This window comes from Salvelinus fontinalis, chromosome 31, assembly GCF_029448725.1.
Source record: "Salvelinus fontinalis isolate EN_2023a chromosome 31, ASM2944872v1, whole genome shotgun sequence".
Lineage (NCBI taxonomy): Eukaryota > Metazoa > Chordata > Actinopteri > Salmoniformes > Salmonidae > Salvelinus > Salvelinus fontinalis.
This window is the reverse complement of record NC_074695.1, coordinates 36,494,052-36,516,871: the sequence shown is the minus strand read 5'-3', so window position 1 is coordinate 36,516,871 and position 22,820 is coordinate 36,494,052. Positions and strand designations below refer to the sequence as shown.

At 42.3% G+C, this 22,820-nt stretch overlaps 1 protein-coding gene across 13 annotated transcripts; it reads left to right on the top strand.

Annotated features, from left to right (window-relative positions):
- Nucleotides 1-4,261: 4,261 nt before the first annotated feature.
- LOC129830152 (cold shock domain-containing protein E1-like) lies at nt 4,262-22,812 on the top strand. 13 transcript variants are annotated; one of them, XM_055892464.1, is made up of 21 exons: nt 4,262-4,346; nt 6,831-7,455; nt 10,137-10,295; nt 11,027-11,225; nt 11,606-11,715; nt 12,499-12,585; nt 12,676-12,773; nt 12,873-12,954; nt 13,050-13,178; nt 13,729-13,854; nt 13,950-14,165; nt 15,980-16,120; nt 16,456-16,626; nt 19,369-19,476; nt 19,575-19,750; nt 19,862-19,974; nt 20,085-20,204; nt 20,334-20,512; nt 20,737-20,900; nt 21,159-21,291; nt 21,407-22,812. In XM_055892464.1, exons 3-21 carry the CDS (start codon nt 10,167-10,169, stop codon nt 21,452-21,454), a joined length of 2,529 nt encoding a protein of 842 aa, XP_055748439.1. In that variant the 5' UTR covers nt 4,262-4,346; nt 6,831-7,455; nt 10,137-10,166; the 3' UTR covers nt 21,455-22,812. The 13 variants fall into 13 exon arrangements, with proteins under 13 accessions (XP_055748439.1, XP_055748436.1, XP_055748437.1 ...); XM_055892461.1 differs by having other exon boundaries at nt 12,655-12,773; nt 13,950-14,189; nt 15,980-16,144; XM_055892462.1 differs by having other exon boundaries at nt 11,606-11,772.
- Nucleotides 22,813-22,820: the final 8 nt, after the last annotated feature.

The window sequence follows — 22,820 nt, the reverse complement described above, 5'->3', positions numbered from 1 at the left end:
ACATTGAAGTTGACATTTAAAAAGATGAAGGTATTGGTAGGGGTTAAGGTTAGGGTTAGGGTTTGGGTAGGGACATCCCAAGGAATCTACTTAACATCTACTGAATAACTATGACACATAGTGTCACGTTCTGACCTTTATTTTCCTTTGTTTTTGTCTTTAGGTAGTATGGTCAGGGCGTGAGTTGGGGTGGGCAGTCTGTTATGTGTTCTATGTTGAGGTTTGTCATTTGGCCTGATATGGTTCTCAATCAGAGGCAGGTGTTTTGCATTGTCTCTGATTGGGAACCATATTATGGTAGCTTGTTTTCACTGTTGGTTTGTGGGTGATTGTTCCTGTTCGTGTGTTCCTGTTTTTTTCTGTGTTCACTAGTTCGGGACTGTAGCTTCGTTGGTTTTTCGTCTGTTTATTGTTTTTGTTCATATTGAGAAGTATTCTAATAAATTATGGATACGCATTATGCTGCGCTTTGGTCCTCCTCTCCTTCTACCGACAAAAGCCATTACACATAGGCCTTCACTTATGTCAATGGTTTCACCGTACTACTTTATTGTAGTGACCTTAATCCCAACACCTAGTCTTCTTGTCAAGAGATTTGGGTCCCTTGGCATAACAGCTAAGGTGTTGGGTTGACTGTCAAAGTTGTGTGTTCAAGCCCTGGTCTACCCCCTGACTTTGCTACACTAGTGTCAGAATTTGATGGACCCCAGTTGTGGCCATCAAGAGTGTATACCAAGTGTGCAGGTACATTTTACATTTACATTTGAGCCGTTTAGCAGATGCTCTTATCCTGAGTGACAATTAGTGCATTCATCTTATGATAGTTAGGTGAGACAACAACATATTATAATCGTAGAAAGTACATTTTCCCTCAAAGTAGTTACAATAATTATTTAAAAAATCCCTAGGTTGAAGCTGTGTGGCGTCATTTTCCCTACATTTTCCCCCAGCCCTCTAGCAATTTGAGTTTCAGCCAATGAGCGTTAGCCCCGCGGCATTTGCGTGATAGCTAGCAAGATGCACACACAGCAGAGAGAGACAGAGATCAATGACATGGTGCACATACAGTGCATTGAGAAAGTATTCAGACCCCTTCCCTTTTCCCACATTATGTTACATTACTGAAGAGGTAGACTGAGCGGTCAACTGGTCAGACTTCAGAGGCGCACACACCACCTACCGCTTCAGAGTATATTACTCGCTAATGTCCAGTGTCTAGATAACAAGGTATATGATATTAGGGCAAGGGTTGTCTTCCAGAGAGACATCAGGGATTGTAACATACTCTGTTTCACGGAAACATGGCTCTCAATCCTGTCGGAGTCGGTACAGTCGGAGTCGGTACAGCCACTTGGATTCTTTATGCGTTGTGCCGACAGAAATAAACATCTGTCCGGGAAGAAGAAGGGCGGGGGTGTATGTTTCATGATTAACGTCTCATGGTGTAATTGTAACAACATACAGGAACTCAAGTCCTTTTGTTCACCTGACCTAGAATTCCTCACAATCAAATGCCAACCATATTATCTCCCAAGGGAATTCTCCTCGGTTATAGTCACAGCCGTGTATAACAGCCCTCAAGGAACTTCACTGGACTTTATGCAAACTGGAAACCATATATCCTGAGGCTGCATTTATTGTAGCTGGGGATTTTAACAATGCAAATTTGAGAACAAGGCTACTTAAATTCTATCAGCCTACTGAATGTAGCACTCGTGCTGGTAATACACTGGATTACTGATGCTCTAACTTCCGCGATGCATGCGGTGATTCGGTGAGTGAGTTTATAAGGAAGTGTATTGGAGATGTTGTACCCACTGTGACTATTAAAACCTACCCTAACCAGAAACCGTGGATAGATGGCGGCATTCGCGCAAAACTGAAAGTGTGAACCACCGCATTTAACCACGGAAAGGTGACTGGGAATATGGCCGAATACAAACAGTGTAGTTATTCCCTCCGCAAGGCAATCAAACAAGTGAAATGCCACTATAGAGACAGAATGGAGTCGCAATTCAACGGCTCAGACACGATACGTATGTGGCAGGGTCAACAGACAAACACAGACTACAAGAGTAAAATCAGCCACATCACGGACAACAATGTCTTGCTTCCAGACAAACTAAACAACTTCTTTGCCCAGTTTGAGGGTAATACAATGCCACCAACACGACCCACTACCAAGGACAGTGGGCTCTCTTTCTCCATGGCCGACGTGAGTAAGATACTTAAACATGTTAACACTCGCAAGGCTGCCGGCCCAGACAGCATCCCTAGCCGCATCCTCAGAGCATGCGCAGACCAGCTGGCTGGTGTGTTTATGGACATATTCAATCTCTCCCTATCACAGTCTGCTGTCCCCACATGCTTCAAGATAGCCACCATTGTTCCTGTACCCAAGAAGGCAAAGGTAACTGAACTAAATGACTTCTGTCACCATGAAGTGCTTTGAGAGACTAGTCAAGGATCACATCACCTCCACCTTACTTGTCACCCTAGACCCACTTCAATTTGCTTACCGCCCCAATAGACCCACAGACGATGCAATTGGCATCACATTGCACACTGCCCTATCCCATCTGGACAAGAGGAATACCTATGTAAGAATGCTGTTCATTGACTATAGCTCAGCATTCAACACCATAGTACCCTCCAAGCTCATCATTAAGCTTGAGGCCCTGAGTCTCAACCCCGCCCTGTGCAATTGGGTCCTGGATTTCCTGACGGCCGCCCCCAGGTGGTGAAGGTTGAAAACAACATCGCCACTTCGCTGATCCTCAACACTGGGGCCCCACAAGGGTGCGTTCTCAGCCCTCTCCTGTACTCCCTGTTCACCCATGACTGCATGGCCATGCACATCTCCAACTCAATCATCAAGTTTGCAGATGACACAACAGTAGTAGGCTTGATTACCAACAACAACGAGACAGCCTACAGGGAGGAGGTGAGGGCACTCAGAGTGTGGTGTCAGGAAAACAATCTCTCACACCACGTCAACAAAACAAAGGAAATGATTGTGGACTTCAGGAAACATCAGAGGGAGCACCTCCCTGTCCACATCGATGGGACAGCAGTGGAGAAGGTGGAAAGTTGTAAGTTCCTCGGCGTACACATCACGGACAAACTGAAATGCTCCACCCACACAGACAGACCCACCTCAGGAGACTGAAGAAATTTGGCTTGTCACCTAAAACCCTCACAAACTTTTACAGGTGCACAATTGAGAGCATTCTGTCTGGCTGTATCATCGCCTGGTACGGTGACTGCACCGCCCTCAACCGCAAAGCTCTCCAGAGGGTGGTGCGGTCTGCACAACGCATCACCATGGGCAAACTACCTGCCCTCCAGGACACCTACAGCATCCGATGTCACACGAAGGCCAAAAAGATCATCAAGGACAACAACCACACGAGCCACTGCCTGTTCACCCTGCTATCATCCAGAAGGCGAGGTCAGTGCAGGTGCATCAAAGCTAGGACCGAGAGACTGAAAACAGCTTGTATCTCAAGATCATCAGAATGTTTAACAGCCATCACTCTAGAAGAAAAAGAAACGCACACCTATTTAGGCGAGGTACTGGCTAGCAGAGTAGAAAAGTTGAAAATAAAGGAGAGCCGAACAGAGTGAGCTCCTAGAGTGTGCGGCTCTCCTTTATTTTCAAACAGCCATCACTAACATAGAGAGGCTGCTGTCAACATACAGACTCAAATCCCTGGCCACTTTAATAAATGTACTTAAGAAAGGTATCACTAGTCAACTTAAATAACGCCACTTTAATAATGTTTATATATCCTACATTACTCATCTCATATGTATATACTGTTCTATACCATCTACTGCATTTTGCCTATGCCTATCATTAGTCACTTTAAATAACACCACTTTAATAATGTTTACATATCCTACATTACTCATCTCATATGCATATACTGCTCTATACCATCTACTGCATCTTGCTTATACTGCACGGCATTGCTCATCCATATATTTATATGTAGATATTCTTATTCATCCCTTACATTTGTGTGTATACGGTAGTTGTTGTGAATTTGTTAGATTTCTTGTTAGATATTACTGCATTGTCAGAACTAGAAGCACAAGCATTTTGCTACACTTGCATTAACATCTGCTAACCATGTGTATGTGACCAATAAAATGTGATTTGACATTTGTACCCGATCAATAAACTTTGATTTGTGACACAAGTATCTCGTCATTATATCCATGATCTCTGGTATAACCTCTCAGTATCATATGAAATCTCGCGATAGGATCGCACTCCGATCACTACGTAATGTGCCGTGCTGCTACTGGCGGCGCTGGTGACAGTGCTGAAAGCTGTTGGGGTGAGTTTTGTTTAATATACTAATTGAAAGTTACGGTTAAAACCCCATTAATATGAGATTATATTCTAGTTATAGCGATATAAAATCATTTTGAACCAAGTTTTTATCCTTCAAAGCGTATAGGCGGGCTAGTGTTATCTGGTGTTTTTACTCGTCCTAAATCATACCAACACGTTACAGTACTGTGTAGCTAACGTTATCTATCTGGGGAGATATTTTGGTAAACGTTTCGACGTAATTAATAAACTGTATAAACATTATCAATTGTTTAATGCATACTGGTATCCTCACGTTATGTTTGACGTTAAACAAATTTGTTGAAGTGACAAACGAGCTGACTCCATTTGTTATCTGGACTTGCACGAGTTTAGCAAGCGTTGGCTAGGTAGCCACAAGCTAGCGAATTTATCTGTCGCAGTTCCTTTGTTGTCCGGTGCCACACTACCAACTAATGCGCCTGCCCATCTTAAAATGTTAACCCTTGCGAAGTGAATGGGTAGTTGAAATTGGCACAATAGACATTGTTCGTATTCACAATTCCATTAATTAGGAACAAACGATTTTAATGTATGATTACCTAGCCAAGTGTTCGTAGTAAGTAACTGTTAGTTAGCGAAGTAAAGCTAACGCGTTGTTTGCTAGCTAATGTCAGCTAGTTAACGTTAGCGTTTAACAAATATCTAACGTTAACTAGTCATTCGATTTGACAATTTGTTAACACCTCATTTGTGTTTTGTAGTTAGCTTGCTGGCTAATTATTGTGCGTTAAACTTAATAAATCAGCTAGCTAGCAATGCAAACTAATGATGCGTTGGCTAGTAGGCCACGTTACTGCATTACCAAGCGTGGTTGCTTGATGGCAAATCACATGGCTGTGCATAGTTATAGCTAATAGTAAGCTGGTTGGTAATTAATGAATTGCTTCGTGTCAAACATTGTTCAACCAACAGGGACAGTTAAGTGACGTTACGACCAGTAATAATGAACGACCTAGGTAGGTTGTCATGATCCATGAACGCTACAGTTCTAGCCAGCTAACGTTATCTAGCTGAGACGAGGCCGTGTACGTATGCTTGTTGTTGCCAACTTTAGTATGCTTTACTGACATGAATTTGGTGAAGCATCAAAACAATAGGTAACGTTAGCAAGTAAGATGACAAACAAAAGTTAGGGGCTTCTTAACTCGACAATGTTCGACCACCTATTTCAGAAATATGTGCTAAAAGGCCAATCATGGCCAGTGTTTTAGTGGGTGGGCACTGGTAGGCAAATGTTGATTTATGGCTGCGTCATGAGCAACTGAAAAACACTCGTTCTCAAGTTCCTGTTTTATTTTAACCATGTTGATATTCTTCATTGCTTTAAGCAAGAGTTTTCTGAGTGAATGTTTTCCCCACTCCTTTCAACCAACGTCACCCTATTACCAAGGGTGATTAAATTGCTTACCATTCTTCAGTTTGACAGTACAGGTGTTGTCTCAACAAACCTTGCTAGGTGGTAGTTGTGCCAATCCATTGACAGCTTAAACACACAATGACATGTTGTAACCAAACTGTCACTAATGGCAGTGTTGATGGATGCATATTTATCTAGATGTGAAATGAAATCATAGAATTGCAGGGTGTTATAATGGTTATTTATGTAGATAAGCGGTATAAAGGGATCCATTATGATGGACTGTAAGTCAAAGATTGTAGAATTTCTCTGACACTGATTTCCAAGAGGTTCAATTTAGCACTGCTGTCCATAAACAACTGTAACCTGGATACCAAGTATGAGCTTTAAAGACTCATCCACTCATTGGAATTATATTTGACCCCTTTCACAACATTTAGCACTCATTGTGACACAGCCATGACTGATTAGTTAAACTTTGTGGATGTGTCCCTGCTTCTTGTTACTGTGCAAAGTCCTATACAGTTAAATGTTAGGATCAGTGTCTGAGCCTTTTGTCATGATCCACATTGCTCATAGAATTACACAGACCTTACTGGTTAGAAACTGCCATACATATCAGTACGGCCAATGGTATGCACAGGGACTTGTTTATCCGCAGGACTTCTAGTATCTAGTCAGCTGGCACTGTGTGCAGGGGCAGCTGAGGAAGGTCTATATTTAGGCCTGGGAGTCTGGGGGCGAAGAATCTGGAGTTCAATTCACATGAAAAGTGACCCAGGCACTAGTCTACAGGTGGCTGTAATGGTTTTTCATAGTGGTCTTGAATCTGGGAAGTCTATTTAGAAAGCTCTAATGCTAGCCCCTTAGTACTTTGTTGCAGTGTTTCCAACACATGATGTCCTAATTTATTGTCAACCTATGGGCTAATGGTACCACCACCAGCATAAATGGTGACATATGTCTTTGATGGCACATTTATCAGGAGTCGCGCAATTTGCTAGTTTATTCAAATAGTAGGCTATGTACATTGATAATGACGAAATCTGATTCATTTTAAACTAATAGTGGATCTCTTTCTCTCAACAGTATGAAGTGAAACGGAACTGAATTTTTTTTTGTACCATCCGCAACTGCTTCTTCAAGTTCAGATCACAACGAAGAAACAAATTCAAGAGAAACATCCTGAAACATACAGTCGCAACAACTCAAGGAAAGGATCACTTCAAAGGAAAATCTAGAAGCAACTAAACTAAGAAAACACCAAAGACACAAGATACACACCTGCCCAATCGAAACACACTCAAGAGAAGCAATCCTTTGCCAACATTGCGAAACCGTGAAGATAACTGATCTGAGACCAGAAGTTTGTGCCTACTCAACAGCTTTGACAAAGCACACGTCCCAACGCTACTCCCAGCCGCCCTCATCCTCACCACCGACTCTACCCTGGGGTGCCTAGAGGGCTTCAATTTGTTTTCCGTTTTTTTTCTTCGGTTCCTTTAACTATCCCATCTCCTTCGTCTATCTCTTCTTGCTCTGTTTATTTTGTTTTCAAGCACTATTGCACCTGCTTTTGCCTTTTAAAATATTTTTCCTCCCTTTTGCTTCATGCTACTCGTATCTATAACTTGTGCCAGAAACCTGTAACAAATAAGTGTGAGATCTGCAAAGGCGTTCAAGACAACCAGAGGTTTCAAGACGCCAAATCAAGGTAGGTCAATTTTTTTCTTTGTTTTACTTATTTCATAAATGTGTTGTGGTTTTGAATAACTTCTCTTTGTTTCTTGTTTGTGTCTAGCAAGGCGTCCTTTATATAGGCCCAGCTATCTCCAAATATAGTTGCATGTCAAATGTATTTACTTTGCATGAGGCTTTCACTTATCTACACGTATCAAGGACTGATTTGATAGGACGCCATTAGTAAATTTATTTGCAAACTACTGTAATGGTTTACCACATGGCATTTTATCTACAAATTGATGCTCGTGTTAAATTTGATGTTGAACCAATAAAGAGGAAAATGCACCTTCCCAAGTTCCAGTCTGGTCCCCTGGTGTGCTGTCATAAGGCAGGAATGTGGAGATATATTTGTTATGATAATGAACACAAATAACCCACTAAATGTCCCAACAATTCTGCTCTTGTACATGTGCACATCCGCTACCATTTTAACTAAGACGGGGAATATTGCCCCTTACCTAGATGGTCGTTTTTTGATATCATAAATAAACTTGCTTTTTTTGGTGACAAAATGCACAACGGCTCCCCTAATTTACTCGAGTGACTTGAATTTCAGATGCAGTTGGACTAACCATCCTGTACCTCAAATTATGACTGACCTCTGCAACTACTTGATAGGGCTGACTCATTCTTCAACTTGTTTTAGGTCAATTGGTAACAAGATAAATTAATTGCACCAACTCTAGCAGAGTGATTTAGCACAGTTAAAGGCTTTTAGTGAGCCAGTCTTCCCTGCCATAGGCCTACTTCGTTATTGAGGTTTAGCAATCTTTCCTCTTTATCCTGCCCCTCTACCTGGTCATATCTAGCCTTTTCCCTTGTCTCCTCACACCCACAGACCCTTTCCTTTAATTGTGACACTGTTCACTGGCTGACCTTTTTGCCTCCCCCTTTATTTATTTTTGTCCCTTCCCCATTTTCACCCTTGCAGACATCCAGAGGTGTATCATTGGGTGGTTGAGCAAAAAAATAACAAATCGAGGCAGTCAAGCAAACCAGTTATCAAGTACAACAAAGGGGTGGAGTTTGGCTTGAGTTTATGGAAAAATATGGGCAGCCCCTGGAAAGGCTTTGTTGAGTTTACCTTGCCCACGTCGCCACCTGCCGCGTTTATTAGCGCTGACCTGAGCAGCACCTCTCCCGTCGGACTCAGCCTGTCACCATACGGCCGATCCGTAAGTTCCATCTTCCCCACCACCTCCCTCCGTCTCCCCCCCCATCGAACACCCATTCACCCAGCTTGCCCTGCCTCTCTCTGCTCTGACTGGCCTTACCTTTCCATTCCTCAGGGCTCAGAGACTAGCCTCTGCTCAGGTGCAGTCAAGCAGTTACAGGGTGGTCTAAAGGTTACTTGGGATTTGGGTATGTTTCAAATTTGCTTTTACCCACCACAATTTAAGGCTGTAAATGCTTTGTGCCATGCCCCATGCCACCTGAAATTAGTGGTGTGGGATATGATTAGTGCTGCAATATCTCTCTAATGTAGGCAATATAAACAAACAGAAGTTTGTTTTGTTTAGTGATCTAGTACAGGCAAAGGAAAACAATGGGAGTGTAATGTAACATGAATTGAGAATAAAGGGTGACTATAAAATAAAAATGCGTGACCTACAAAGCAGGATTCTGATGCTGAGGTGAATAAATTACTATTGATTTTCTGGTTTATTACGAAAGCAAAATGTGTTTTTGCTTGAGTCAATTATACCATGCTCATTTCAAATTTCACTACTTTGTCAAGTTAACTGGTTAACTCATTGATCCTGCTTTGTAGTACACCCCTCAGGTGACGTTAATGCTCAAAATAATGTGACCAGTAGGAACTTGACAAAACGATTTAGACAATGTCAGTTTGACATTCTTTCCCAATTAATAACTAGACTGAAATAAGCTAAGGTAGGCTAGTTTGTAAGACGAGTTGATTTTAAACCTGTTTCCCCGGTGGCTGGTGTCGTTCAATGTCGCTTAGTCTGGAATCTTAGTTATCGAACCAGCAAATGGGATTATTCATCCCTTTAAGGACAAAATCCACTAACTACTGGGAATTTCAACATTCATGCTATGCTAGTAAGGGACCTAACAAATGAGGCTGCTCTGTGACCCTTCATGTTCCCACTCATCTTACTGTGTAGACATGCTTCTGTCTAAACTGTCTTTCACATCAGCACTTTCTGAGTTTGTCAACTCTTATTTTAACAGTATTTCAGGCAATAACGGTAACTTAAAGTTACATGACCACCTTTCTCAACGCTTTGTTCCATTCCGTCAGATGTTGAATGGCAAGTTTTAGGTTTACTGATCAGGCTGATTATTGTAGGGTGTTTCGAAGACTACCTCGTCTGGACATTTAACCCCCCATTTTAGTGTTGTAGAGCCAAACGGCACATACATTTCCATCCATAATAGTAGATGCTAGGTCTCAGCTAATAACATAATTTATTAGTTTCTCTTATGGAATTAGGATTCCCACGGTCAGTATCGATCTGTTTTTAATTATTTTTTTTTTAAATCGTTTAAAACTTTCTTTTACAATTGGTGTAAGAAAATAACTTCAAGACCTAGAAAGCTACAGTGTAATGGAATGAAAACTAATGAGCAAAACCACAGCGCCAAGTATCTGAATCTCCAAATCACCCTTTGACCCCCCCCCAACAGTGTTTCCCAGTCCTGACCCCACTGTTGGATATGGAGAGGGTCCACTCCGAACCCCCTTTGGCACGTAATACTGCTCCTTCCACCTCTGCGGTGGCTATACCCCGCTCCTTCTCTGTCTCCCACAAAAAACACAAGCGGACCCCCCTGTATCAGAGATCAGTAAGTGGGCATGTTGTGTGGGCATCGCATCAGTTGCACCCACAGTGGTAATGACTGCCAGGGGGATGTTAGCTAACCGCATGGTTTGTTTTGCAGTGGCTCTTGATTACTTTGAGGGAGATCAATTAAAGTACTTTTGGTTCTGTGTGAAGTCATATTGTAGCACCCAGTTCATGTTGACTTGTGCTAGTCAATGGGAGATGCAGTGGTTTTGTAGTAGGTTTGGATAAAGATATGTCCTATAACAATTGTTCTTGCATGTATAATGTTCCCAACTTTGTCAATCCAGGAGTGCTTGTTTATTTTAGTTGAAATAGTGACTGGGTGAATAGAAGTGGAGATTTCTCTTGAGCCAACTAGAAATAACTATACAGTGTGGCCTTTATTGGTAGTGAATGGTCTGAATCAACATAAAAACCAACTGTGGTTGGCCAACTGTGCTCACCAGCATTCAGAAGAGAAATGGTCAGAACACCAGAAAGCTCTTTTGGTTAGTCTCTCAACTTTGGTTCAACCATCAGTCAGGAAACGCAATTTAATAGATTGTGTGTAAATTAGATCTTATTGACGTATGTGGGAGTTTCATTTGTGAAAGAATTGTTCTATCATATGCATTTACACAATCCCACTCATAAACTCACATCTGCTCTCGTTCAATATTCAGAGCTGTATTTTGTCAGCCTTTTCTCCTTTTATTTTTCTTCAATAATGTCTATTCATGTTCTGCTCAGATGAGTTTTGACCCTGGCATGCTCCACAACAACGGGCACACGGCGTTTGCCAACGGCACGGCGGCGGGCATCAGGGAGACAGGAGTGGTGGAGAAGCTGCTCACCTCCTACGGGTTCATCCAGTGCTCGGAGCGGCAGGCGCGCCTCTTCTTTCACTGCTCCCAGTACAACGGCAACCTTCAGGAGCTCAAGATAGGAGGTGAGAGTCCAGTGCTGCTTCTAGTCATTTAGTAATCTAGTCTCATCCAACAAGCTACTGAACAACACAAGCTTTTAGGGATGGTTTCCCAAACACAGATTAATCCTGCACTTAACATTTTCAAATGAGATTCTCCTTGAGACTAGGATTAATCTGTCTGGGGAAACCACCTAATGTTTATCTGGCCAACAATGAGAATTCCTTCAAAAAATCCTTGGGGCTAAGTGGTAACAACAGATTTCTGTCTTGGGCTCTTCACAAGCTACTGTGGGCAGCTTTTATGGCGATTGACCTCCATGAATGTCCGGTCAGCATTTGGTGTCAAACACATTTTCTCACAACCCATGTTCTTCCTTCTCTCTTCCCCTCTGCATCTCCAGATGATGTGGAGTTTGAAGTGTCCTCAGACAGGCGCACTGGCAAGCCCATAGCAGTGAAGCTGCTTAAGATCAAACCAGAGGTCCTTCCAGAGGAGCGCATCTCGGGCCAGGTGGGGCCAGACTCGCACGCCTCTCCCTTTACTGTGCTGCATGGTTATATTCATCCAGTTAAGGAACACCATTTTACTTTTGGTTCTGTTTTTGTCCCTGTCACCTCAATGTCGGTGTTTGTTCGTCAGTTGGGTGTATGTTCAAGCTCATTGTAAATCTTTAAAATCTTTTTTGTTTATTAATAGTTTCATAGATGCGTAAATACAAACCCCCACCACTCTGATTTTAAATTCACATTTTATTGTGTTTATGTTGGTCGGGGTCTATCTGAAATGTTAGGAATGTCATCTGTTTCCATGGAGATTTACAATGGGCTTGCCTGTCCTCGACATGCATGTTGTGTGGTGATGGTGTTCACGGGTGGAGGTGGGATTTGAAGATTAAACAAAACAGCCTAAGTCTTTCTCTAGAAAGTTCTGCCTAAATTAAGTTGAAGGCTTATTTTCAAAAGAATGACAAATGAAGTCAGTAAATTGAATAGCTTTGATTGGCTGTAATATTTTGATAGCATTGATGTTTTATTAGCCTTTTCTTCAAATGTCCTTTACTCATTCAAATGAAGAAATTTGGCATTTCAAGCATTTCACATCTCATGCAGTAGTGTCTACAGTACATACCAGGCTTGTATCCCTTCGCTCTCTTGATTATAATTTTGAAAATCAACCAGTTTGTTTCCACAGAATGATTGATTGTAATTTCCTTATTTAGGTGCACTGATTTATAGTAAGGCACCCAAATGCCATTCTTAACCATCTCCCCCTGTGGTTCTTGCTGTCTTTTAGGTTGTCTCAGCGATTCCCACTCAACTGGATGGCAAATCTGCACCGGGGCAGGTGCCCACTGGCAGTGTGTGTTACGAGAGAAACGGGGTAAGACTGTCAAATGGCCTGTAGAAAGATACTTTTCATGACAAGGCTGGTAGTCAATGTAATGTAAAGTATGGATTCCTTCCCACGCAGGAGGTGTTTTACCTGACCTACACCCCAGATGACATAGAGGGCAACATGCACCTGGACACGGGAGACAAAGTCAGCTTCTACATGGAAACCAACAAGCAGTGAGTTGTTTGTCAAGTGTCTTATTGTTTCACAATTTAAAATGTTTTGATTGCATACTACCATAGCCTTTTCCTCATGGTATATTCTGTGTGTTTCAGCACTGGTGCAGTCAGTGCTCACAACATCGTCCTGGTAAAGAAGAAACAGATGAGGTGCCAGGGGGTTGTCTGTGCCACCAAGGTAAAGCCACAGTAGAGCCTTGTGGATCCCTGGCTGGACATTGGCTACTGTATGTGCCTGATTATAATCTAATCTATAACCCTTTTGTCTGGTAGGAGGCCTTTGGGTTCATTGAGAGGGCTGACGTGGTGAAGGAGATCTTCTTCCACTACAGCGAGTTCAAGGGTGACCTGGAGGCCCTACAGGCCGGCGACGACGTGGAGTTCACCATCAAAGAGAGAAACGTAGGTGGCATCACATGGAACCGTTCTAGCTAGCCAACTCTGGTGACCCGTTCTAATGGCTTGCAAAAGTATAGAATATGAGGCCAGTATTGGAATCAAGTTATTCTTATGTTAGGGACTCAACTTGTCAAATCAAGCAAGGGCTGTTTAATGACAGTCTGTTCAACAGAAATTACTCCTGCACATGTATACATTCTGAATACATATTGATGCCATGAGCCTGTAATTATTCAATAGAATGTCGTAATGGAGAGGAAAAGAGCAACATTGAAGTAACTAAAGCATTTATGGCGATACGGTGTCTGTCAGGGCATTTATACTACTTGCGTTTCGTGGCGCTGAGCTGTGTTTACACATGCTCTTCCACTTAGCGTCAACCAATCATCTCAATGCGGAGCTATATGGAGCCCTCTGCATTGTTAGAAAATTTGGGAGGTGCATGGCATCGCCGTATGGAGCTCGATTTGGCCTCCGGGGGCTCCGCAATTGTGTTAGACCGCATTGCCGAATCAAGGATAAATCGTCTATAAAGCATTTTGTTTTTCTCTAGGGGAAAGAGGTGGCCACCGACGTGAGGCTGCTCGCCCAGGGAACCGTCATATTTGAGGACATCAGCATTGAGCAGTTTGAAGGCACTGTCATCAAAGTCATCCCTAAAGTTCCAACCAAGAACCAGGTCCGCAACTTACGCGATGCCTACATACTCAGAATTAACCTGACTTTGGTTTTTACTGAATCCTGGATTTTGTATTGTTCCTCCCAATCTTTTAGAATGACCCGCTCCCAGGCCGCATCTGTGCTAGGATCAGCTTCACGGACAAGGAGCTCCTGTTCGGCGAGAAGGATACCAAGTCCAAGGTGACCCTGCTGGAGGGCGACCATGTGCAGTTCAACATCTCAACAGACCGCAGGGACAAGCTGGAGCGGGCCACCAACATCGACATCCTGCCCGACACCTTCCACTTCACTAAGGAGTCCCGTGAGATGGTAAGGACCATGAGGAGATCTATGGTACGCTCACTAGTTCATTTGAGGAAGCTTTGTGTGGAGTTTAATCAATGAATATGGCAACCTGAAATTTGCTTTCCTAAAAAATCGAGTTCATATTCCAAACTTATCTATTACATGGAAGAGCGTAAACCTACAGTCCCGAATGAAAGGGAAGGATTGTCATTTTATCTTTATGCACCGTCTCTTTAATCTCAGTTAACTCAAAAGTAAAAGCACTCAGTGAAGCAGTTTAAAACTTCTTATGGCTGCAATCCCGGTAACGGGATGATATGACAACAGCCTGTCGAAGTGCAGGGCACCAAATTCAAAAACCAGAAATCTCATAATTAAAATTCCTCAGACGTGTGTTTTATACCATTTTAAAGGTAATCTTGTTGTTAATCCCACCAAAGTGTCTGATTTTCAAATAGGATTTTCAGCGAAATCACTACAAACGATTGTTAGGTCACACCAAACCACAATAAGCACAGCCATTTTCCAGCCAAAGATAGCAGTCACAAAAAGCAAAAAGAGAAAATGAATCACTAACCTTTGATCATCAGATGACATTCATAGGACTTCATGTTACACAATACATGAATGTTTGATAAAGTTCATATTTATATAAAAAAATCTGAGTTTACATTCACGCGTTCCAAAAACATCAAGTGATTTTGCATAGCCACATCGTTTCAAAAGAAATACTCATCATAAATGTAGATGATAATACAAGTTATACACATGGAATTATAGATATACCTCTCCTTAATGCAACCGCTGTGTCAGATTTTTTTTATAAACTTTACAGAAAAAGCAAACCATGCAATAATATGAGACTGAGCTCAGAACAATAGCCAAATTAGCCACCCTGTTGGAGTCAACAGAAACCAGAAGTTACATGATAAATATTCCCTTTGATGATATTTATCAGAATGCACTCCCAGGAATCCTAGTTCCACAATAAATCATTGTTTTGTTCGATAATGTCCATTACTTATGTCCAAGTAGCTACTTTTGCTTGCATGTGTAGTACACGTGTCCAAACACTCGCGCAGATGCAGGCAAACGTTGGACGAAACCTTCAAAAAGTTATTACAAGTCGAATAAACTGGTCAAACTAAGTAGATAATCAATCTTCAGGATGTTATCATATATATCCAATAACGTTCCAACCGGAGCATTCCTTCTGTCTGTAGAAGTTATGGAACGCAAGGCGATATCATGAGGAATGCGCGTGACAAGGAACTGGCAATCTGCCAGACCAGTGACTCATTCCCCTCTCATGCGTCCCCACAACACAGTATAAACTTCATTCAACGTTCTACTGACTGTTGACATCCAGTGGAAGGCGTTGGAAGTGCAAACAGATCCATATATTACAGGGAATTGAATAGGCGATCGATTAACATCGACCAGCCTCAGAATTTCCGCTTCCTGTTTGGATTTTCTCAGGTTTTTGCCTGCCATATGAGTTCTGTTGTACACAGACATAATTCAAACAGTTTTAGGAACTTCTGCGTTTTCTATCCAATAATAATATGCATATATTAGTAACTGGGACTGAGGAGCAGGCCGTTTACTCTGGGAACCTTTCATCCAAGCTACTCAATACTGCCCCTGCAGCCATAAGTTAAGGGCTGCTTTCGCCCAATCCTGATACGTCCATATAATTAGTGATGATAACACAAGGATCGGTGAACTAATGCAGCTTGTGAACTCATGCATCCCATTCAGTCCCAGCAGATTATTAGGTCTACATGCAGAGTCGACGTCATCTCTGCTGTGTGTTGACGGCTTTCTCTGTCCTATAGGGTGTGATCGCTGCAATGCGTGACGGCTTTGGCTTCATCAAGTGTGTGGACCGGGACGCCAGGATGTTCTTTCACTTTAGCGAGGTGCTGGAGGAGGGCCAGCTGCACATCTCTGATGAAGTCGAGTTCACAGTTGTGCCCGTGAGTCCAGAGAGAACGCCCATGGTCCGTTTTTCAATATACAATTGCTGTCTTTAAAATTCCTTTACTCTCACCTTCCCTCTTTTTCTCTGTCAATCTTCCAATGCTGTTAGTTTAATGGGAAACTCTTGATTTTGAAATGAACATCCAGTAAATTCTTATTAATATTAGGAAATCTCACTCTTTGAACCCATTCACTTTTCCTAGGCACATTGTTTTCCAAATGTATTTTGGTCTCTGTCTGGTTTGTATTGTGAGGTAGCCAATCTCAATGAGAGCATTATTGATCACCAACACAAATTGAAACGTTTTTTTTTTCTCCCTCTCCTGTGCAGGACATGCTGTCTGCCCAGAGGAACCACGCGGTGCGCATAAAGAAGCTGCCCAAGGGCACAGTCTCCTTCCACACCCAGTCTGAGCAGCGCTTTGTGGGTGTGGTGGAGAAGGAGGCCACAGCAGCCATCACCAACAACAAGAGCGCCAGCCCCAGCAAGGCCAAAGAGAAGGTACGAAAGCACCCAGGGCAGCACTTGGGAACCCACAGCGACATTGTCAACATTTGCCTTTTTTATTTTGACAGTACATGTTTGTCCTTCCCTGCTTGATCTTTCTTTGCCTTTTCTGTCCTCACCCCCTCCTAGTCTGATCAGTATCAAAATGTAAAACTGCTCCGAGACCCGCACGCACACCTTTCCCCTTACGATCAGGCATTTTTCAGCCCATTTGATTTGACTCATTAGTTCTAATTCTCTGCTTTGCTTTCTCCCTTCACCCTTTCCCCCTCATGCTACTTCTCTCCATTAGAAAAAAGACAAGGTAGGAGTTTTGTCTTTGCATGTTGCCATCAAGTTGAACAATGCTAGATACATCTATCAATGTTTTCCTACTGCGTGGACACAGAGGCAAAGTACTAACCACTAATTTTGTCTCATGTTAGCTAGATATGACATTGATTTGCCAGACATTTTACGTGGCAACTGTGACAAATTCCCCTAGTTACCTTATTAAAATTCATCATGTATAGGTTTTTGCCCAATTGCTTAAATCAGTCTCATTTCCTAACCTTTGCTCTTCACATTGCTGCAGACATGCATACTGTAGTTGCCATGTATGCTCAAATGGGTAGACTGTGCATATTTCTCAACGGTATAGTAGTAGAAAAGGTCAGTGGTGTTAATGCCCGCTGAATGTGCTCCTCACCCCATGGCTGACTGTGGTTTCAGTCCTAATCAATTCCTCTGTAAAAACATGTTATTCTCACTTTTGCCGTCTTGTAATTTACTTTACTAGTTCCTAAGGAGATATGGCATTTTAACTAAGGCTGACCCCATTAAGTCGACTGTTTGGTCTATCGGCTTTTGGTCGACCAAGTTTTTTTTTAGCAGTAGCTAAAAAGTTAATTCATATCTTAGGATCATTATCAAAAATTATGATTTATTACTTATACAAATGTGCTACTACTACTTTTGGACATAACACCACCAATTCTACAGTGGCACCTCAAACCCACCAATGAGAATTTTAATATTGAGGGGTTGCAATGCCGATCGGTTGAAGATCCTGCTTGTTACCGGTTTGTTTTAATAGCCTATTCATTCTGTGAGCACCAAGCCTCACGTAACCACAACACGTCAGATAAACAAGTTCACAAATGTAGCTGTTTTTAAGCTTTGCTATGCTGTAATAATGGCTTTGCGTCTTTTTGGTTTGTTAGTACAGCCTCTCTGGTTTTATTTAGTGTAACGGTTCCAAATTGTCAGAGAAATATAAGCTGTGTGATCTCTTATTGGATTGTGACTAATGTCATTATCATTAAGCACTTTCAAGCGTCTTTGATTTAAAATAACAAAGCCGCCCTTAAATAATTAGCGTAAACAATAAATAAACCATTCAATTTTGGAAAAATTGCATTCACAAACGAATGTCACTGTCTTTAATATTTGCTGTAATAAAGGATTTACCCCCCAAAAAAGTTGGACTGGTACGCATATAATTTTTCCCGGTGTTTACTTTGTTCCAAACGGTCTGGGAAATTATATTGTAATCTAACAGCACCTGTTTGGCACACATAATATGTACACAGCGCTTGTGCCTTACCTTCTTGATCTCCAATATTTTCCACAACTGGTCAAATTTATTCCGCACATCTAACTTCCCCTTTACTTCCTGAGCAACCAGTAAACATTCCCAAATTTGAGTGCATCTGTTTTGATGTTACGGTGTTCTGAGTTTATAACCAATTTGTTGATGTGATTGATGTTCTATAGCCCAGGCCCTATTGGTCAAGTGCATGTGACAAATACGTGTCATGTAAGGGTTCAGGGAATGTTTTCCCTAAAGAAGTTAGGGATTTCGGTAACATGACTTCAGTCAGAATTGGCTGTAATTGTTACAGCAATGTGGACAGCGCTATAAACACTTATTTTTCCTTAACTGCATTTTTGGTTAATGGCTCGTAAGTAAGCATTTCACTGTTGTATTTGGTGCATGTGACAAATACAATCATGATTTGTTCTGTGGTGGTCACTGCAGCAGGGAGGAGAGGATGGGTGCTTTTTTTTATATATATATATATATATATATACACACGGCAGCAAGTCTGAGCCCTGCCCTGCACAATCAAATCAATTGCATTCGTACTCCCTCGTCATCTGTCTTAAGTATTTAATTAGTGTGCTTAAAACAGCAGGCAAGCTCAGTGCGTTTAGTTGATTTGATTGGTCGAAAGAACAACTCAGTCGAGACAGGTTTTTTGGGGGGGTGGAGGGGTTGGGGGCAGCCCTACATTTACCACTGTGTACAAAGGTGTTGATTTCAAACACTAGTCAATGCTAACTGAACACTAACGAGGTGCTTTGGAATGTGTGATGTTGCACATCTTGGTGCCAGTCATCTGCACTCTTAGCGTTAACAAAAAGTTGCTACTGCTGTTCATCTGATATACTCCTAAACTTTTAAAATGCATCATTCCGCCCTTCCTCCTTTTGAAGTTATTACTGATGTGCACCGGCTTGGATGAATTAAAACATTATCCTACACTTTTACTTTAAACTATCCAGCCTCATCAGTATTTATTTTTTGCCAGGCTGGGGGCATTTTTCTGAAGTATTAGAACGTTTCCTAATGCTCAGCAGTGGTGTTATAAACTTGTAACAACAGTTGAATGCCTGATTTCTGGAGAGGAGTGCAGTAGCCAGCCTTTGACTGGAACTGCCAGTCTAATCCGTTTTCTGATGTCTGTCATGTAGGAAGCAGAAGAGGGAGTGGTTTCTTATGAGGACTGTGGAGTGAAGCTGACTGTGTCGTACCACGTCAAAGATCTGGAGGGAGCTACCCAGCCACAGGCAGGAGACAAGGTACTGAAAACCAAACAAGTTCACACTAGCCAAACCCCAAAGAGAGACAATGAGTTGGCTCTGATTTCATGTGCTGTAAATCCAACCTTGTCCTCTAGGTGGAGTTCTCCATCAATGAGGTAAAGAGGACGGGCCAACAGAGCGCTGTCACCATCAAGATCCTCAACCGCACTGTCAACACCAAGAGGCTGCTGGGATACATTGCCACCCTGAAAGACAACTTTGGCTTCATAGAGACAGCCAATCACGATCAAGAGATCTTCTTTCATTACAGGTACAACTATTCAACACATGCAAGCTAGTGTAAAATATGTTGGTTGGTGTGACATTAGATCTGTACAAAAAAGATCTTCCCTATGTTTTTCATGCTGCCTGTTTGTTCCAGTGAGCTGTGTGGAGACTTGGAGAACCTGGAGCTGGGCGACACTGTGGAATACACCCTGTCCAAGGGCAAAGGAAACAAAGTCAGCGCTGAGAAGGTTACTAAGGTGGTAGCAGGTAGGCAGTAAATTGCTTTAGTTTGAGTTTGCACCACAGTCAGTTCTATAGCGAAGCATTTATGTATCTATCTTCAAAGTGAGTATGCTAATGGTGTTCTGTTATTGCAGTGAATGGTGTGGGGCAGGATGTTGGTGAGACAGTGATGTTGGGAAAGGTGGTGCGCCCTCTGCGCAGTGTGGACCCGTCCCAGACAGAGTACCAGGGGCTCATTGAGCTCCTGGAGGAAGGTAAGTCACCACTGGCAGTGGAGGTTTATGTCCATCAAATCAATTTCATGTTTTTACTAATGCACTTACTCTATAATAACCAAATGGCTAAATTGACTGTTCCTCTTCTCCCCACCTGTACGCATTCAGATGGCACAAAGTGCCAGAATTACTCCTTTGGCATCGTGGGCATGGCGAACAAGGCAGACTGTCTGCAGAAAGGCGAGATGGTGAAGTTCCAGCTGTGCACAGTGGCTCAGACAGGACAGACGATGGCCTGCAACGTTGTCCCCCAACGTAAAGCCCTGGTGGAGTGTGTCAAGGACCAGGTATCTGATCATGCTTGTCAACATTTTTGGCGATGGACAAGATTAAATTGCCTTTCAAAATTGAACTGAGAGATTCTGCAGTTTTAAGTATGTATGGTCAGTAACCCAAACATGAAGTAATTAGAATGCATAATTTGTTTTGGGACTTTCTCACTATGCAAGGTATTGGTGTGGCTACCTATGAGCGCTATGCCTATTCATTCTGTAATGTCTTGTCTCCCCAGTTTGGTTTTATCACGTATGAAGTTGGCGAGAGTAAGAAGCTGTTTTTCCATGTCAAAGAGGTGCATGATGGCTTAGAGCTCCAGACCGGGGATGAGGTGGAGTTCTCAGTCATCCTCAACCAACGCACAGGGAAATGTAGTGCCTGCAACGTACGCAGAGTTAGGTAAATACTGCAGGGGGGGGGGGTGTACTATTACCATGAAGTAGGGTAAGATGTTCGGAAATGGATATATTACCTCAACTTAGCCAATAATGATGCCTGCTTTCTTGATGGCAACCAAAGTCAATGCAACTGAATAAGTGAAATTGGATTTCTAGCCCCCCACATTTACTAATCATGTCTCATTTATGACCCAGTTATCCTAAACCTAGACAGTATATTGTTGGTTAAAAAAGCCCTCTTGTTTCTCTACCCCCACAGTGAAGGGCCTAAACCGGTGGCAACCCCCCGTCCTGATCGCTTGGTCAACCGGCTCAAGAGCATCACCCTGGATGATGCTAGTGCCCCCCGCCTAGTTATTGTGAGACAGCCCCGTGGCCCTGACAATTCAAAGGTACGCAGATTTGAACACATAATGCTGTATAAGTTCTGATGTGTGTACACTTTGTGTTTTTATCTATAAAGCGTGTTGATTTTATTATTACTGGTCTACTTTGTTTTGTACCCAGGGCTTCAATGTGGAGAGGAAGACCCGTCAACCGGGTGTCATTGACTGAGCAGTATATAACCTTTCCCGTCTGACTAGGTGGGCCCTGATTTAGAAATGCAACGTGAGAATGGACGACAATAATGGAAAGGGATGTTTGCTGTCTTGTGGACACATGCTCCTACACACACTCTTGATACACAGAGAAATAAGCATGTGTAACTCCTCCATGTTCCATCACCTGCAAGGGAACCCTCATTCCATTTGTTCTCTGCTGCCCATGTATGATGTACTTGATACAGTTTCGTACTGCAGTATACAAGGCGGGATCCCTCTTCCGAGTGTTGTGCGTGTGACTGTTGTGCATAAGGTGTTTTTAGAAATGATAGAAGTTTCAGAGGTATTTGTTTTGAGGGTTTCTGTGTGCTTTAGAATCAGTGACGGTTGCTTGGCAGTGTCTTGTCCCATCTGCCGAATCTGCCTAATTGTCTGGAATTCTGCACCTGCAACCTGTTGTGTGTGGGCATGTATTGGAGCTCATCTGCTTCTTTTCCTCCATTGTTCTCCCTCATTTAAGGCAACTAAATGATTATCATTTGCTAATGGTTTTCACTATGCTTTCCTACAAAATGCATAAAGCAAAGTTCCCTCCATAAGGAGGGTGATGTTTCTCATGTGTGGACTAAAACAGAGGCTACTTCTCTGCTCGGTTTTTTTGAGCAGTTTTTTAAACTCTTTATCCAAGAGCTGGAGTGAAAGCATGGTGTTGTGTTGCCTGTGAATGTTTAAGTGGCTATGATTTGGATTTACTTTCACAAATCTGGAGCCTTTAGATACCTTTTCGCTATTAACACGCTTTGTAAGCAATTTCCTCAGGTGCAGAATTCCTAATGGCATCTTATATCGAGCAGTTTTATACTATGTACTTTATTTTTTTTGCACCTCTTTGCTTTTTTTCTTTCATTGACGTAAGAATACGGTGCCTAAACTACAAAAAAAAAATGACATATCCCCTGTCCCCAGCCCAACTGCCAAAATATGACGAAAGGATGGCTTTTTATTCCCATTAGAAATAATACTGATCTGCATCCCAAATACCTGTTGGTTGAAATATACTGTATGTAATGTGTACTTTTTTTTCTTAGTGAAAGATTAAACATCACAATATAACAAAAATACATTTTAACTTCAGTAAAAGAGCGGGGTAACAAAGCATTAGAATTAAGTTGCGTCTTAAGGATCAGGATATCTATTGTGCTCTGGCGGTGTTGGAGGGTGATCTGTTGTGCCTGTACGCACATACGGCAGTTAGAGACCATTTATTTAAACTGGAGATCACTGGGTTGAACCTAAACTGCACAGGCGCTCCTATGTACTTTTGTTAATGGTCTTGAATGAAGCAATTGAATTAAAGTTTTATGAAAATCATTGTGTTA